We start from the raw sequence: 16,067 nt of genomic DNA on the forward strand, positions 1-16,067 counted from the left end.
ACAATAATATTTAAAAGGAAATAAGATATTGTCATTTATTTTCTCTCATGAATATTAATTAGAGAATAATATTAAAAATGAAATAAGATATTGTCTTTTATTCTGTCTCATGAATATTAATGAGAATAATATTTAAAAAAGAATAAGATGTTGTCATTTATTCTCTCTCATGAGAGAATAATATTTAAAAGGGAATAAGATCTTTCCTTTATTCTCTCATTAATATGTATTCTCTAGTTAAATAGGAAATAAAATCATATAGATATTGATCTGATGGCTAAAGAGAAAAATTAGGATTCATGAGATAAGATCCAATGACCAAGCTTAGATTCACTAGTGTGAACATAATAAAAGGTAACAATATATTTTGGAAACTACCAAGAATATATCATTTGCACTACTACAAATATGGGTTCATGAGAAGAAAAAAAACACACTTCTGTGCATTCAGAATAATCGACCAAGAGGCTCTCCCTCTCTTTGTTGGCCTAACTCTCTCTCTCTCTCTCTCTCTCTCTCTCTCTCTCTCTCTCTCTCTCTCTCCTTGGAATTGCTCTATTCCGTTCTTCGAAAATAAGACTGTGATCTTGAAACAATATTTATTTCTTGATCGTGTGAGATTAAAGAGTGTGGTCTCACGCCGTATTTCTTTATTCGTCCGAAGATTACATTTCGGAAGACTACGGTGTAATCAAGAGGAGTATGAGGATATCGAAGCTTGAAGAACGAGATCAAGGCGTTCAAGTACGAGGATCTGAAAGTTTGAAGAATGAGATCAAGGCGATTGAAGACGGATTGTGAAAGCTAGAAGTTTCTGTTCGTGAGCCCAATCTATAAGTTCTCTATGAACCTTGTTCTTTGATCTTATTGGTTGCTTGACATGTTTGAATGTTTTTATTATTTAATAAAGAGTAAATGCCGGTAAAAATACCTATTGTTTTCGTGTACATCCGATTTGCTACCTAAACTTTTTTTTCCGCGGAAAAACTACCTAATGTCTTGTTTTTGTGTTGCCGTTACTACAAGCACCGTTTTTATGGTCAAAAGTTAATGGAAAGTTTAAATTGACTTCCAAACCAGCCTCAGATTCGCCGCTCTCTTCCACCATCGCAACCCGATTCCGACGATGCCCTCGCCGATCGAACCGACCTCGCTGTCGCTGTCGACGTCCATGTACTTGTCGAGAAACGGAGGAGGCACGTCGTTATTCCCGGAGCAGAGCTGCTCCATTCGTCGCCGGCGGCCATGTCCGCCACCGCGCTGCTCCAGAAAGCCGCCCGAGCCCGGCCTCGGGATTTCAGACCACCATAATTCGGGCATGACCATGGTTCATAGCCCGAGGCCGAGCCCGGTCTCGGTCTTGACTTGATGTGGTTCATAGCCGGCGTGGAAGTGGTCAAGCCGAAGCTGCAGAGAAGAGAGGCGTTCGAGGCCGCCGCGGCGCCCATTTAGGCGGCTTTCTGGAGCAGCGCGGTGGCGGACATGGCTGTCGGCGATGAATGGAGCAGCTCTGCTCCGGGAAGAACGACGAGCCTCCTCCGTTGCTCGACAAGTACAGGGACGTTGACAGCGACAGCGAGGTCGGTTCGATCGGCGAGGGCATCGTCGGAATCTGGTTGCGATGGTGGAAGAGAGCGGCGAATCTGAGGCTGGTTTGGAAGTCAATTTAAACTTTTCGTTAACTTTTGACCACAAAAACGGTGCTTGTAGTAACGGCAACACAAAAACAAGACATTAGGTAGTTTTTCCGCGGAAAAAAAAGTTTAGGTAGCAAACCGGATGTACACGAAAACAATAGGTATTTTTACCGGCATTTACTCTTTAATAAATAAAGTAAATCTAGATGTTGTTAGATAACCATCTTTTTAATTAGCTCTTGTTAGTAATTAATTCCGCAACTTATATGGTTATCAAGGTGAGCACATAATCTCGACGAGGTGTATCGGAGCAATCGTTTGGTTCTGATACCCCCTCGTTTCCTTACAAGTGGTATCGGAGCGACCGTTTGTGTCTGATACCACCTCCATAACTACAACAAGTGGTATTAGAGTGATTGTTCGTGTCTGATACCACTAATGTATTATCCAACAAGTGATATTAGAGCAATTGTTCGTGTCTGATATCCTACGTGTTTCACCAACAAGTGGTATCAGAGTGATTGTTCGTGTCTGATACCACTCGTTCGCTCCCAAAAGTTGGTCTAATCGTTTCCTCAAGCAATATTTTACTACATGGTTTATGAGCTTTAACATAATCATCTTCAAGAAAAGTAGCATGAGTAAAAACGAAAGTTTTCCTATCAATAGGATCATAAAAAAATACCTATTTTGTCCCTTCTGGATAACCAACGACGATACATACGTCTATTCTTGGTTCCAGTTTACTCGATTTCTTTTTCAAGACATGAGCAGGACATCCCCAAATTCGGAAATGATGCAAGCTCGGATTAGCTCCGTCCCATAATTCCTTGGGAGTTTTGGAAATAGATTTTGAAGGAACTTGATTTAAGATATGCATAGCAGTTAGTAATGCATAACCCAAAAGGGTGTAAAAAGAGAAGAGTAGCTAATCATGGATCTTATCGTGTCTAATAAAGTTTTATTTCTCCTTTCAGCAACTCCATTTTGTTGTGGATTACCAGGAGCCGATAGTTGTGACACAATCCCATGTTCCAACAAATAATTGGTGAACTCAATATCTAAGAACTCACCTCCCGGATCAGATTGAACGGACTTAATAGTCTTACCTAATTAATTCTCAACACGTGCTCGAAATTCTTTGAGCTTATCAAAAGTATCAGATTTTCAATGCATTAGGTAAATGAAACCATATCTAGAATAATCATCAGCAAACGTGACGAAGTATTCATAACCATTTCTCGCAACTTCACTCATAGGTCCACAGACATCAGAGTGAACTAGTTGCAGTGGTTCGGTGGCTCTTAATCGTTTTCTAGTAAAAGATCTTTTGGTCATTTTTCCTTCTATACAGGACTCAAAAACAAGCAGAGTTCCCACTTGCAGTTGTTTCAACGGCCCAAGCCTTGAAACCCTCTCTAGCCTCTTTATATTAATATGACCAAATCTTAAGTGCCATAAATAGGTTTGTTCATCACTAGACACTTTAATTCTTTTATTAGATGTGAGTTTAGCTACCTTAGACATTTCAGCATTAAATGAACTTTTAAATTCAAGGGTTAAACATATAAGCCATTGAATAAGAGAGCATCACATATAATTCTTCCATCAAACGAAACATTCATAGCAATCTCAATCAAAGACAAAGAATATTTATGTTTAAGTAACTCAGAAACTGAAATAAGGTTTCTAAAGAACCCAAGAATAAAATAAACTGAATCTAATATCAAATATCTCCAAATTGGAGTCAAACTACTCCTAAAGCTTTAGCCGTGATGGACTCTCCGTTCCCCACTCTAAGCTGTAGTTTATCTCCCCTGAGTTCCTCCCACGAGTCAAACACCTATAAGGTTGTACAAACATGATCAGTTTTTCCTAAATCAATTATCCAGGACGAGAAAGAATCTCCAGCATAAAATACATTTAATACATGCAAGTGAATGAATGGTACACTACCTCCACACGACTCAGGGCTGATGTCATTATCACAGGAATCACTATCAGTGATGATTCTCCCACTATAAGAAAAATTCTCCAATGGTTAATCTTCTGGTGAAGGTTGACGGGACGGTGATGCCACACTCGGGTGCACCTGATGGTAAGCATATTTTATCAAACCATCACGCCAAGCAAGAAGTTTGCTTTGAAATTTAGACATCTTATAATTCGTGCCGTAGCCACGAAAGTAAGTGACAAAGTCGGCGTATTCCTCGGCGAGCGAATTCAGAATGATTTCGATGCCTCATCAATCTTCGTGCCATTATAGGCGGCTGCATTCATCCAATTAGCCATGTCTCTCATACAGAGAACGACACATTCTTCATACTTCATTTTGTTATCCATTATAAATTTCAAGAGATCATAATTCGAAGCCATGCTGAAATTAATAAAATACAAGTACGTAAATTACTATCGAAAAGAAAACATTCATCATAATAGTTTAGAAGATAAAAACATAACGCCTTTAAAGCACGGGAAAAAATACTAATCTATAAAGAGACCCAGTTTTTATATTCCAATGTAAGTTGACTAATATCCACAGTCCGTCTCACTATGGTGACATAACGAGTGCACCTAGTGAAAATGAGAACCATCTCAGATTAGCGAGCTATCACAGTACATGCACTTTCATAACTATGCTCACTAACTACCTATTTTATAGGAATCTTTGGCCACATGCACAATCACCGGTTGTTTCATGCATGAGTCGACCCAACATTTCGGTTAAAGAAAGTTTAGCCGAATGCCCAGTGGAATGCTAGGCCACGCTGAGATCTACTCCTTCCACCTATCATCAGAGACACAACTTTGGTATTGGAATCAGAAAATCCATTCCGTTCCGAATGTCAGACATAGCATTCACGAAGAAGAGTTGCTGACATGATGAGATTTTTCATCATCACGGTGTTGTGTCAATGTTGGAGGCCTAAGATTCAATATACTTTTAGTATTTTAATTTTTCTAGCATTAAACATTAATCTAGATGATACACTCGGGTTTACTAAATCATATTAAAAATCCAAGTGATTCTAAGCTACCATTAAAACATAGGTTTCGATATAGCTTAGTTATTAGGAATTTTGTGAAATCTAGTCTTGATTATCCTAATAGTATTCCATCATGGAAAATATTCCAATAGAGAGGAAAGGAGCTAGGCCTTTTAACAACCTTTGTGTTTAGCCTCTGATCGGCTTGGTGACAAAGATCTCTGATCCGTTCAACTCATTTATTAAAACTATTCTAATCCAATTAGATAATTTAAAATAAATGAAAGCCTATGATAACCATTAATCCATGATACAATATCTAAGTTATAGCAATCAAACATCGCAAAACAATTAAATAAACAAGCACAACAAGCAAGTATGGTTTGTTTCGATTTGATCGTGTCCTATTTGATTCTTAATAAATAAATCAAGATGGGCCCAATCGCATTGGCCCATGGATTTTATATGGGACCATATCTATGTCCTAAATCAATATCAAATTATTTATTTTTCCATGTTTTTAGATAATTAATAAGGCCCAACCCATTTATTTAATTAATTTTAAAAAGATTATTTATTTATTTATTTATCAAGTGGGCCCGTGGGCCCACATGGCATCCGGGCTTAAGCCCAGACTAATCCTCGAGCCCACCCGCCACAGTGGGACTCGACCTGAGTGGTCAGGCCGTGTGCCAGGAGAGAGGCAGCAGAGGAGAGAGGCGGACAACAAGTCCGCCTCTTTTGGTCATCGGCCCCGCCACCATGGCGGGGTGGTTCTTCGGCCGTGGAGGCCCTCGTTCGATCCTTCACTTCTCCTCATTGTGTCTGTCTCTCGCCAATCGTTTTGATCAAGAACGCTGCTCGTCGGATTACAACAACAATAATAATATTTACAAAAATCTTATAACCTTTGAATTTTGGGTTTACAAAAAATCTAGAAAAGAAAGAATCAAATATTCTACGATCAACCCCAAATCACAATTCACATAATCGTATATTGAATTGCATGAAAAAAATAATCACATATAATTTCATTCAAACCATATTAAATTTAATCACAAGAACGAATCGATTAATTAAGTAAATAAACTAGCTCTGATACCACTTGCTGGTGATTATGCACCCATATAACCATGCAGAAATAATTAATCACGCTATTTAACTAATTAATTAAGGTTATATAACAAGATCTAGATTTAATTTAATTAATATTAAGAATGAGAGCAATATCAAGCAACCGAATTAAACAGTAGAGTCATTAGAAAAACTTACGGGTTTCTCCTTAGCTACATAAATTTTAATCGAGTTCTTCAAGATCCCGTTCTGAGCTCCAATAACTCGATCTTCCAGCTTTAGCTCCCACGATTAGATCTCCGGGTACTCTCGTGGTGATGGACTTGATGATGACACCTTAGTCTTCCGAAACGTAATCTCCGAGACGAATAAGAAGAAACTGTGGGCACACTCTGAATCTCACTACGACTCTGATTTATGATTTCAGATCGTATCGTGTTTATGGGAATGGAATCACGGATTTCTGAGGGAGAGGGAGAGAATTTCGTCCAACACAGGGGAGTTGGTCGAATTTTTTTTAGCTATCAACTTTTGTGTTTTATGCTTTCTCTTAGACCCCTATTTATACTGGTAGAAATGAGATATATTTTATTGTCCTTTATTCTTTCATATTTTGTAGTTAAGATAATAATCTAGGATATTATATTTCCTTATTTTTCTACTATATTTAAGGAATCTAGATATTTGAGAATAATGATGACAATATCTTATTTCCTTATTTAATGGAGAGAGAATATCTCTATCATTATTATTCTATCTCTTATTTATTAGTTACCTGGTTTCTTTTTCAAAGTAGGCGTCCAACATGACTGGTATTAGGCCAAGTAATTTCGAATTTACAGTGTCCATAAGACCCAACTTAAAATTCAATTACTTATTTACTTGATCCAACAATACATAATTAATTCCACAATATATATATAATTCGGCAAATAGACAAATTTCCGAATGAATGCTACTAAACAATTTACAGCTGCGAGATTGTAATAATAATATTCATTATAACCACAGAGTTCTTATCCGTCTTCATCAGAGCCGAATCCGAGACTATGGACCTAGTGATAAAAGCTTAACAAATCCGATGAAAAAGACGAAATAATCATTTCTCATTTTCTATCGTTTCGTTTAATCTTTGTCAAATAATCCACTATGTAAGCCAAGATTGAACCATCCTTTGTACTAGAATTACTTATCGTGACGAGTATCCACTGATATAGTCAGTTCGTGATCAAGATCCTCCAGGTTCAACCCGTATCGAGAAAGGTCAATTATTATGTTATACCTTTCTTGATACTTATATTCCCTAAGCACCGTTGCCTCATCAGCGAAAGATTCGTCTTAACGATACTTACTTCAAAAGTGCACGCAATCTATCAGTTCTGGAATCAACCCTTAGGTGAGTGAACAGTTAGCTTCTTTCAAGAAGTCTAGATTCCATATCTGTGAATCAGTTTCCGCTCAGATCATATTCCAGATTCTCAAAAAATAAGTTTAATCATTGTCTCAATAGCCTTTAAAGAAATTATTCAAAGAACCCGGCGATATGGCCTAGACATCCATGATCACTTCTGGATTTAGATCATGTCTCAATGTGACCATCATAAGCGATCCCGACTAGTGTGTCGTAACGGTACTTAAACGACACATCTACAACCAAAGTCTGTCTAGGCCGTGCAGTTACCACAAGTGCAGAATGCTCCCACGAAGTGATCAACCTTCACTCATGTTCCACATATATGATTTTAGATTCAGCTATCCAGGCATGACATTGACCGTGTTTTAATTCACAGCCCGAACTCGGATGCCCATCATGCGATTCGATTTAATACGGAGACTACAGATTGATGAATGTTTGATAAATATTTTATAAGAAATAATCGTTTTCAATTCAAATAGATAATAAATGTCAAACTTTATTTTATTTATAATTTCAACAAGAATTACAAATAAAATCTTCTCGCGAGCAAGAATTCCTAACAATCTCCCACTTTGAGCCAGAGAAGATGTGGCATGATTCTAAGACCCATCCTTTCTGTGTGTTTAATAAACACATATTCAGGCATTCATTTAGTCATCGGATCCGCAATGTTATCCAGCGTCGAGATCTTTACGACAGCCACGTCTCCCCTTCGAACTATCTCCCTTATCAGGTGGTATTTTCGTTCTATATGCTTTCCTCTCTTATGGCTGCGAGGTTCCTTTGAGTTTGCATTTGCTCTAGTGTTGTCATAGAAACCCATGTTTTTAAAGAAAGGGAAAGAAGATTGAAAAGAAGAACCATGTTGTGAATAAGAAAGAATAGAATAAAAGGAAGAGAAGTGAAGACGTGCCTAGGAGCTCTAAGGCTCCGAAGAAGAAGAAAGTAGAAGAAAATAATTATAAGAAGAAGAAAGTTGTGAATGAAGAAGAACAGGAACATGATGTTCTTGATAATGTGTCAGATTATGTTGCCGACATCTTGGAAAAGGAAGAAGAAGCTGAGAAAAAGACAGAAAATAAGAAGCACTACTACAAAAATGACTTTTAGAAGCGACGCTTAAAATTAGAAGCGACATTTGTCAATTAGAAGTGACTAGTCGCTTCAAAACTATTCCATGGAAATCCAAACATTTCGCCTTGAAAAAGTCATACTTTTGACATTAGAAGCGAAACGTCGCTTCAAAATTTTTTCCGCCAAATTAGAAGCGACATGTCGTTTCTAATCTCTCAAAATTTCAGATGTTCACAAAAACGATGATGTTTTGTGGTATGCTAAATTTAGAAGCGACAAGTCGCTTCTAAATGTCGCTTTTAAACATCTAAAAATTTTGGCTCGTTATTTTCTCAGTAATTTTTTTTTACGAAACGACGATGTTTAATCTGACCTAGATATTAGAAACGCGGATATGGACCAGTTGGAAGACGCGGAGGACGCGGATGAACTCCCAACATTGATCCCGGTTATTATTTGAAGCGACACTAGTCGTTTCTAATGTTGCTTCCAAACATTTCCCGAGAAATAGCATGTATAATTTTGAAGCGACAATCCGCTTCTAATGCTGCGTCTACACTCTTCCCGCCATTTCGCGGGAGCCATATCCGGTGCCAGATTTTTGGGATTAGAAGCGACAACTCGCTTCTAAAAGTGTCGCTTCTAATTTTTAGAAGCGATTCACCTTTAGAAGTGGGCTTTTAGAAGCAATTTTATTGCTTTTAAAGTCACTTCTAAAGGTCCATTAGAAGCGATTTTTTGGCCTTTAGAAGCGAATAAGAAGTCCAAGAATGACGTTCCTAATAACTTGGATGGTATCTATATCCAGACCGTCCAAGATGCCAACAAGTGGGATTTTGTTGTCAGGAGAAACATTGCTCTTGAACATGAGTTGTTTGAGGAAGCTCTGTAATGCACAGAGATCATGAACTACATCAATGTTGCAAACTTGATGATGAAAGTGATCAAGATGGGTCCTTATTATGTGCAGCTTGTAAGAAAGTTCATTGTCAACCTGCCTGAGAAGATTTGCAAATCCTGAATCACATGACTTCTTCAAGGTGTATGTCAGGGGTCAATACTTTGGGTTCTCTCTTTGTGCGATTAATGAGTTTATGGAGAGAACTACACCTTTGTCTGTTGACCCTCTGCCTTCAAAGTTTGAGCTGGTGAAGGAGACCACTGGAAGCAACAAGGACGGCTGGCCTGACAAGGGCTAGTACCTTGCAATCAAACTGGGCATCAAATACGCCATCCTTCACCAGATTTGTGTAAATAATTTGGCACCCTCTGCTTATTCTAATGTTATTTCTCTTACCCTTTCTCAGTTTATCTATCATATTAGTACTGGAGCTTCCCTCTGGCTATTGTCGGTCTGTGTTTTTATCAAGTTATCTGCCATGCTGAATCTGAGGCCATCAAGTTTCACCTTGCATATCCCTCATTGATATGTGGAATGCTTCTCAAGAAACATCTTGATGTATTGTAGGAGAAAGACTCTAGATCCTCTCTAGTTTCGTCTAGAAAGATTTACTTCAACTACAAGCTCTTTCAATGCAACCATGTTGTTGACATTGTTAGGCCCACTTGCATCTGTGTGCCTTAGAGTTTTAACTTCTACAACATGACTAAAGATGCTTCTATTGTGCCCTCATGTCCTCTTATCTTCGTTCTCTGACTTCCATGCTTAGTGAGATCAAGCACCTTGAGGAAGTGATTAGAAGTGCCATCAACATGAAGAATGAGATTGAAGAAGTCTTGAAGTTGATGTGCATCACCGGAAAACCTCTGCTTCTACCTCTAGTAGTACTACTAATGCTGCTCCAGATGTTGAAAATCAGTTTATTTCAGATAATGCATGATATGTTTGAAGACTCTCTTTGTTTCAGTTTGTTTCTATTTCGACACTTGCTATTATATTGAGACTATTTTTGTGCATGTGTTGTGCTCTTGTTGGTGTTTAGTCATTGCAATTTATTTTTGCACCTTATCTCCCCTTGGTCTTGTTATGTATGATGTCTTTGATTTTGTTGAGGCAAACCATGCCATTTATTTTGACATGTGTGTTTGACTTTCTTTATTCTTGCCAAACACATATTATGTTAGACCATGTGATTTGAAACTATTTCACTTTTAGGTTGTGACTATGAGTACATGGACGATTGCTGAAGATACCGTTGAAGATGTCGCTGCTTGTTTTGCCTACAAAAATTCAAATGAGGAGTTTGTTGTTACACTGAATTCGTGCTTTTGTATTTTTGAAAAACTGTCTCACGATGTTCTCAGAGGTGTTAGAACATCTTTTTGTGACATGGTTGGTTTTTGGCGAAGATCGTGACAAATCTGATTCTGTGGATATTCTACGCAAGTCTATTATTTAGTTTGTTTTGCTTCCAATTTTCTCACCACCGAATCATAACTTGGTGGTCAAATTGGGAAACCCTAGCAAGAAGTCAATTGCTACGTTTCGACTCCTATAAAAGAGAAAGTCTATCCTTAGGAGTCTTTTCACGCACTTAGAATTTTTGTGAGAGTTCTTGAGCAAAACCACTTTGTTAGTTGTGTTGTTTCATTCTGTCATGTTTTCTTATTGCCAGTGTTCGTGCAATTGACAGATTTGGATTTTGTAATCGTGGTATTGTAGATCACGTATTGTTATAGGCGTTGATCAATCACTTGGTGAGTGTGTTGAGAGTGAAAGTGAGGGGACTCATTTTCAAGGGGGATCTTGCTGGAATTCACTGAGCTAGTTTTGAAATATGGCATCTGAAAGGTGATCATTCAGATTGGACCGGCTGCACTTATTCTATATATAGTGAAGTTCTTTTCTACTAGGATTGCATCCCTCCATACGTATGCACGATTTGCCGAACTCAGTTATCAATTCCTTGTCTCTTTGTTTACAACTTTAAGTGATACATTAATTTGGTAAATTCACTAGTGTTACATAACTTGTTAAGAACATCGTTAAAAGACATTACGAACAGTAAATACACTTTGACTTTGGATAAAATTTGATCAAAGTAAACTTTTGCTTTGGATTCAGTTGCTTCGAACTCGTTATATATATATATATATATATATATATATATATATATATACACTCACACGAAGGTAGAGCTGCCTTGGGGCCTGGGGTCCAATCCCCCTCTCAAATTTTAAAAATTACAATTTTAGCCTAAATTTATATAATTTTTATAAATTTGCCCTCTGATTTTTTTTTTCAAATTTGCTCCATTAGAGTTCTTAGTTTTGCCAATATATATATATATATATATATATATATATATATATATATATATATATATATATATATATATATATTGTTTGCAGTGCTCAGTCTTATACCTCACCTAAATATCTGAAATATATATTTTCCATTCACTTTATTTTTGTTCTCTGTATCACATATATCTCTGATATCTCCTTTCGGTTTGACTTTGTCCCAAAACAAACAATCATTTTCAATAATGCAATATTAAGCATTAGGAATGATAAAAAGTTGCACTACTATTCTTATAAACATTGTTAAATGATCATAGAGCAACCGAAAGAATACTATATGAAAAACATATCTCAAATATCTGAAATGGATATAATTACCTTAATTTTTGTTTTCTGTTATCTTATATATCCTTGCGGTTTAACTTTTTCCGTAAACAAACAATAACTTACAATTACCCAATATTAAACATTAGAAATGATAAAAGGCTGTACGCTAGTATTCTTATAATCACTGTTTAATGATATAAGTTTAACCAAAAGCACCATATATGAAAAACATATCTCAAATATCTTAAATAGATAATTGCTTTTTTTTTTTTTATCATCATGTATATCCTTTAGGTTTCACATATATTAAACATTAAGAATTAATGATTTAAAAAAAGTTGCACTAGTATTCTTATAGTGGAAGTAGATGTGGGATTACCACAAGGGCCGGTCCAACAAATATTGTGGCCTTAAGCGAAACACGAAAATTAGGCATTAAATTTTTTTTAACAAAAACATATAGATTAACTATTTTTTACCATAACCCAAAACATATTTCCGACAAATACATGATTATTTTATATTCTAAAACACAAATCAACATACAAAAAGGAAAAAAAAAAAAAAAAAAGAAGTACAATAACCCAAAAAATTTAAAGTTTCAAATAATCGAATAAGAAAGATAAAACCTTCAATTTTAATGAAGAATTCTTGAAAGTCAATTGATAGTTGTCTTTTTCTCTTATTTTTCTCATATTGCTAAATGTGATTTAATACATTTGTATCTAACTATCCTAAACAATAACTAATGATGAAGAGAAAAAATTTTAGGGATCGTAAAAAATAACGTAAAGATAAATAGAACTCAATTTATCAAATTTTACCTCATAGTTTAAGTCTCGAACACTTTTTTAAAGCCTCAATATTAAAAAATATTATTTCCTTTAAAAATAACTACAACAAATAAAGTATCTTATCAAACTTCGAATGAACAATCGCAATAATGTCTAAGTGAACTCGTTACCTTTCTTGATAATAATATCAAATGGACGTTATTTGATTTTATTTGATCAACAACAAATGGGCAAACACCAAAGAGTAAATTGGATCTTATTTGAACAAATTTTGAAGTCTAAGAATGATCCAGCGACAAGAAAAAAAAAACTGGGACCTCTTTTTCCTCAAATTTTGTGGACCTTAAACGATTATTTAGCTGGCTTCACCGTAGGTCTGATTACCATCAGACCAAATTAAGAACCGCAAATATAATTAAATATTGTATGTGTATCTCAATCTCATTTCCCATTCCTTAATATAAAACAAAAAAGAGTTGCGAATAATTGGTATATTTAGAGATCGTAGTAGTTATAGAGAATTGTCCAAACCAACTTTATGAATAAGGGATAGAATGGAATACTAAACATAAGTAGACAATTAAAAAAGAACAAGAATATAATATGGTCTTTTTGTAAAGCAGCAAAAAGAAAAGGAAAGTTGGGGGGTATCGTGTCAAAACCTCAGTAAGCAATGGACCTATAAAACAGACCCACACCCACCTCGTTTTTTTTTTTTTTTATCACTTAATAGCATATCCCAATTTTAATTTGATCAGCTTCTTTATTTTTATTTTTTTAGTAGCTATGTTACACGTGGTCTTCCCTGACTTCAGGTGGACCTTAAAACGCCTCTCTTTCTCTCTCTTCTTTGTGTATATATATAAATACCCACAAGTCTCTCTTCCCTTCCCTCCTCAAATCTCTCCTCTCTCTCTCTCTCTCTCTCTCAGACAACAAAACTCATAAATATTCTAATCTCACTACAACTAGTAGTACTGTCACTCTCACTCCTCTCTTTGTCTATTCCTTTCTACCCAAACCCCCAAAAGCTAATCAACAAAGCCACATCACAATCTCTCATTATATAACTCCCTCTTAAACCATATTTCCCTCTACAATTGAACAACATGGCTTCTTCTACAAGCAGTTGGGTTAAGCCTAGAGTAATGAACATTCCTTGTTCAACCTCGAGCTCAAATAGCAACAAGAAAAGCAGTAGAATAGCACTGCCCAATCATCACCACAGAACCAACTCTTCCCTCCAAACCCCGTCTCTCCCTAAACTCAACAAGAAATCAATTACTTCCACACCACCACCATCATCGCCATCACCGCCGCCGCAAAAATCTCCGACTCCGACGTACGACGATGATAAAGCGACGGCGAATCAATGGAACTTCTTTCAGAGAGCAGCCATGGCGGCTCTCGACGCCGCTGAGGCCGCCTTGGTGTCTCACGAGCGCCGTCACAAGCTCCCGAAGACTGCCGACCCTAGGGTTCAGATCGCGGGAAACTTTGCTCCGGTGCCTGAGCAGCCAGCTCGTCAAGGCCTTAGGGTTTTGGAAGGGAGAATCCCGGAGTGCATTGACGGCGTTTACGTGCGCAACGGAGCGAACCCTCACTACGAGCCAGTCGCCGGCCACCACTTCTTCGACGGCGACGGAATGGTCCACGCCGTTAAACTCAACGGCGGCTCCGCCAGCTACGCTTGCCGGTTCACGGAGACGCACCGCTTGATTCAGGAGAAATCTCTAGGCCGTCCGATTTTCCCGAAAGCCATCGGAGAGCTCCACGGCCATTCGGGAATCGCAAGGCTCATGTTGTTCTACACGCGTGGACTTTTCGGAATCGTTGACCACTCCGCCGGAACCGGCGTCGCCAACGCCGGACTGGTCTACTTTAACAATCGCCTTCTTGCTATGTCCGAGGATGATCTTCCGTATCAGCTAGCCCTAACTTCCTCCGGCGACATCGAAACCGTCGGGAGGTACGATTTCGACTCGCAGCTCAGTTCCACCATGATCGCTCACCCGAAGCTCGATCCGGAGTCCGGAGACCTGTTTGCCCTGAGCTACGACGTGGTCAAGAAGCCGTACCTGAAGTACTTCCGATTCTCCGCCGAATCCGGCGAGAAATCGCCAGACGTTGAGATTCCTCTGGATAAGCCGACGATGATGCACGACTTCGCGATCACCGAGAACTTCGTGGTGGTCCCAGACCAGCAAGTGGTGTTCAAGCTCCAGGAGATGATAACCGGAGGATCTCCGGTGGTGTACGACAAGGAGAAGGCGTCGAGGTTCGGAATACTGAGGAAAGACGCGAAGGACTCATCAGAAATGGTGTGGATCGAGTCGCCGGAGTGCTTCTGCTTCCACCTGTGGAACGCATGGGAGTCGCCGGAGACGGAGGAGATCGTGGTGATCGGATCTTGCATGACTCCGCCGGACTCGATCTTCAACGAATGTGACGAGAATCTGAAATCAGTTCTGTCGGAGATCAGGCTCAACCTCAAGACCGGCAAATCCACACGGTGGCCCATTTTGAATTCGGAGGAGCAAGTCAACCTCGAGGCTGGGATGGTCAACCGAAACAAATTGGGCCGTAAGGCCCAATTCGCTTACCTGGCCCTCGCCGAGCCCTGGCCCAAAGTCTCCGGCTTCGCCAAAGTCGACCTCTTCTCCGGTGACGTCACCAAGTTCGTCTACGGCGACCATAGATTCGGCGGCGAGCCAATGTTCGTGCCACGTCATCCCTCCGGCCCCGAGGACGACGGTTACATTCTCGCCTTCGTTCACGACGAGAAGGAGTGGAAATCGGAGCTCTATATAGTCAACGCGTTGACCATGGACCTCGAGGCTAGGGTTGAGCTTCCCTCTCGAGTACCGTACGGTTTTCATGGGACGTTCATAAGCTCCAAGGATCTTGAGACCCAGGCTTAGTGGGTGGTTATACTTACATATATATATATATATATACAGATATTTGTGTATGGATGTATATATAAAGGAGGGAGATATACCTGAGGGATATGGTGATACAGCCAATTCTACGTCCCCGGAATCTCTCTCCTCTGCTTTAGTCGACTATATATGTATATCTATCTATATATGGTTGTATATGAATACTGTGAAAGGTTTTAGCGAAACACGGCTTGTAGCTTTTTGGGTAGAGTTCGAAGCTCAGCTGGTTTCTGCTTATACTTTCACTTTAGTTTTCTTCTTCTTCTTCTTCTTCTTCTTTTAATTTGGAATATATGATGTTTCTGTACGTAAAAAAAATGATATATATTAAGAGTGTTAATGGTGTTTTGAATCGTCGTTGTGATTCTGTCTATGTAAATACTCTGTTCAGCTTCTCTCTGTTCTTTTTTTTTTTTTTTTTTTGAGGAAAGCTTCTCTCTGTTCTTAGGTCGTATAGAATCTTCACTTGTATCATATGAACTTTAATATTTCGATTTGTATTATGTTCATTTGGTTGTTCAACTTACGTATAGTTCTTTTACATGGCTAATTTGAGTTTTATTATTTTTCTCGGAAAAATGTTTCTGTGATGAAAAACAGTTGTAATTAGT

The 16,067-nt window shown here is 38.2% G+C and overlaps 1 protein-coding gene across 1 annotated transcript; it reads left to right on the forward strand.

The window, feature by feature from the left end:
• The first annotated feature begins 13,418 nt into the window (after positions 1-13,418).
• Positions 13,419-15,853, forward strand: LOC149401474 (9-cis-epoxycarotenoid dioxygenase NCED2, chloroplastic-like). Its single transcript, XM_089611505.1, has one exon. It carries the CDS (start codon positions 13,624-13,626, stop codon positions 15,433-15,435), a length of 1,812 nt encoding a protein of 603 aa, XP_089467631.1. The 5' UTR covers positions 13,419-13,623; the 3' UTR covers positions 15,436-15,853.
• Positions 15,854-16,067: the final 214 nt, after the last annotated feature.

Source organism: Urtica dioica, chromosome 4 (assembly GCF_054948205.1).
Source record: "Urtica dioica subsp. dioica isolate 48M chromosome 4, U.dioica_male_clone48M_v1_H2, whole genome shotgun sequence".
Taxonomy (NCBI): Eukaryota; Viridiplantae; Streptophyta; class Magnoliopsida; order Rosales; family Urticaceae; genus Urtica; species Urtica dioica.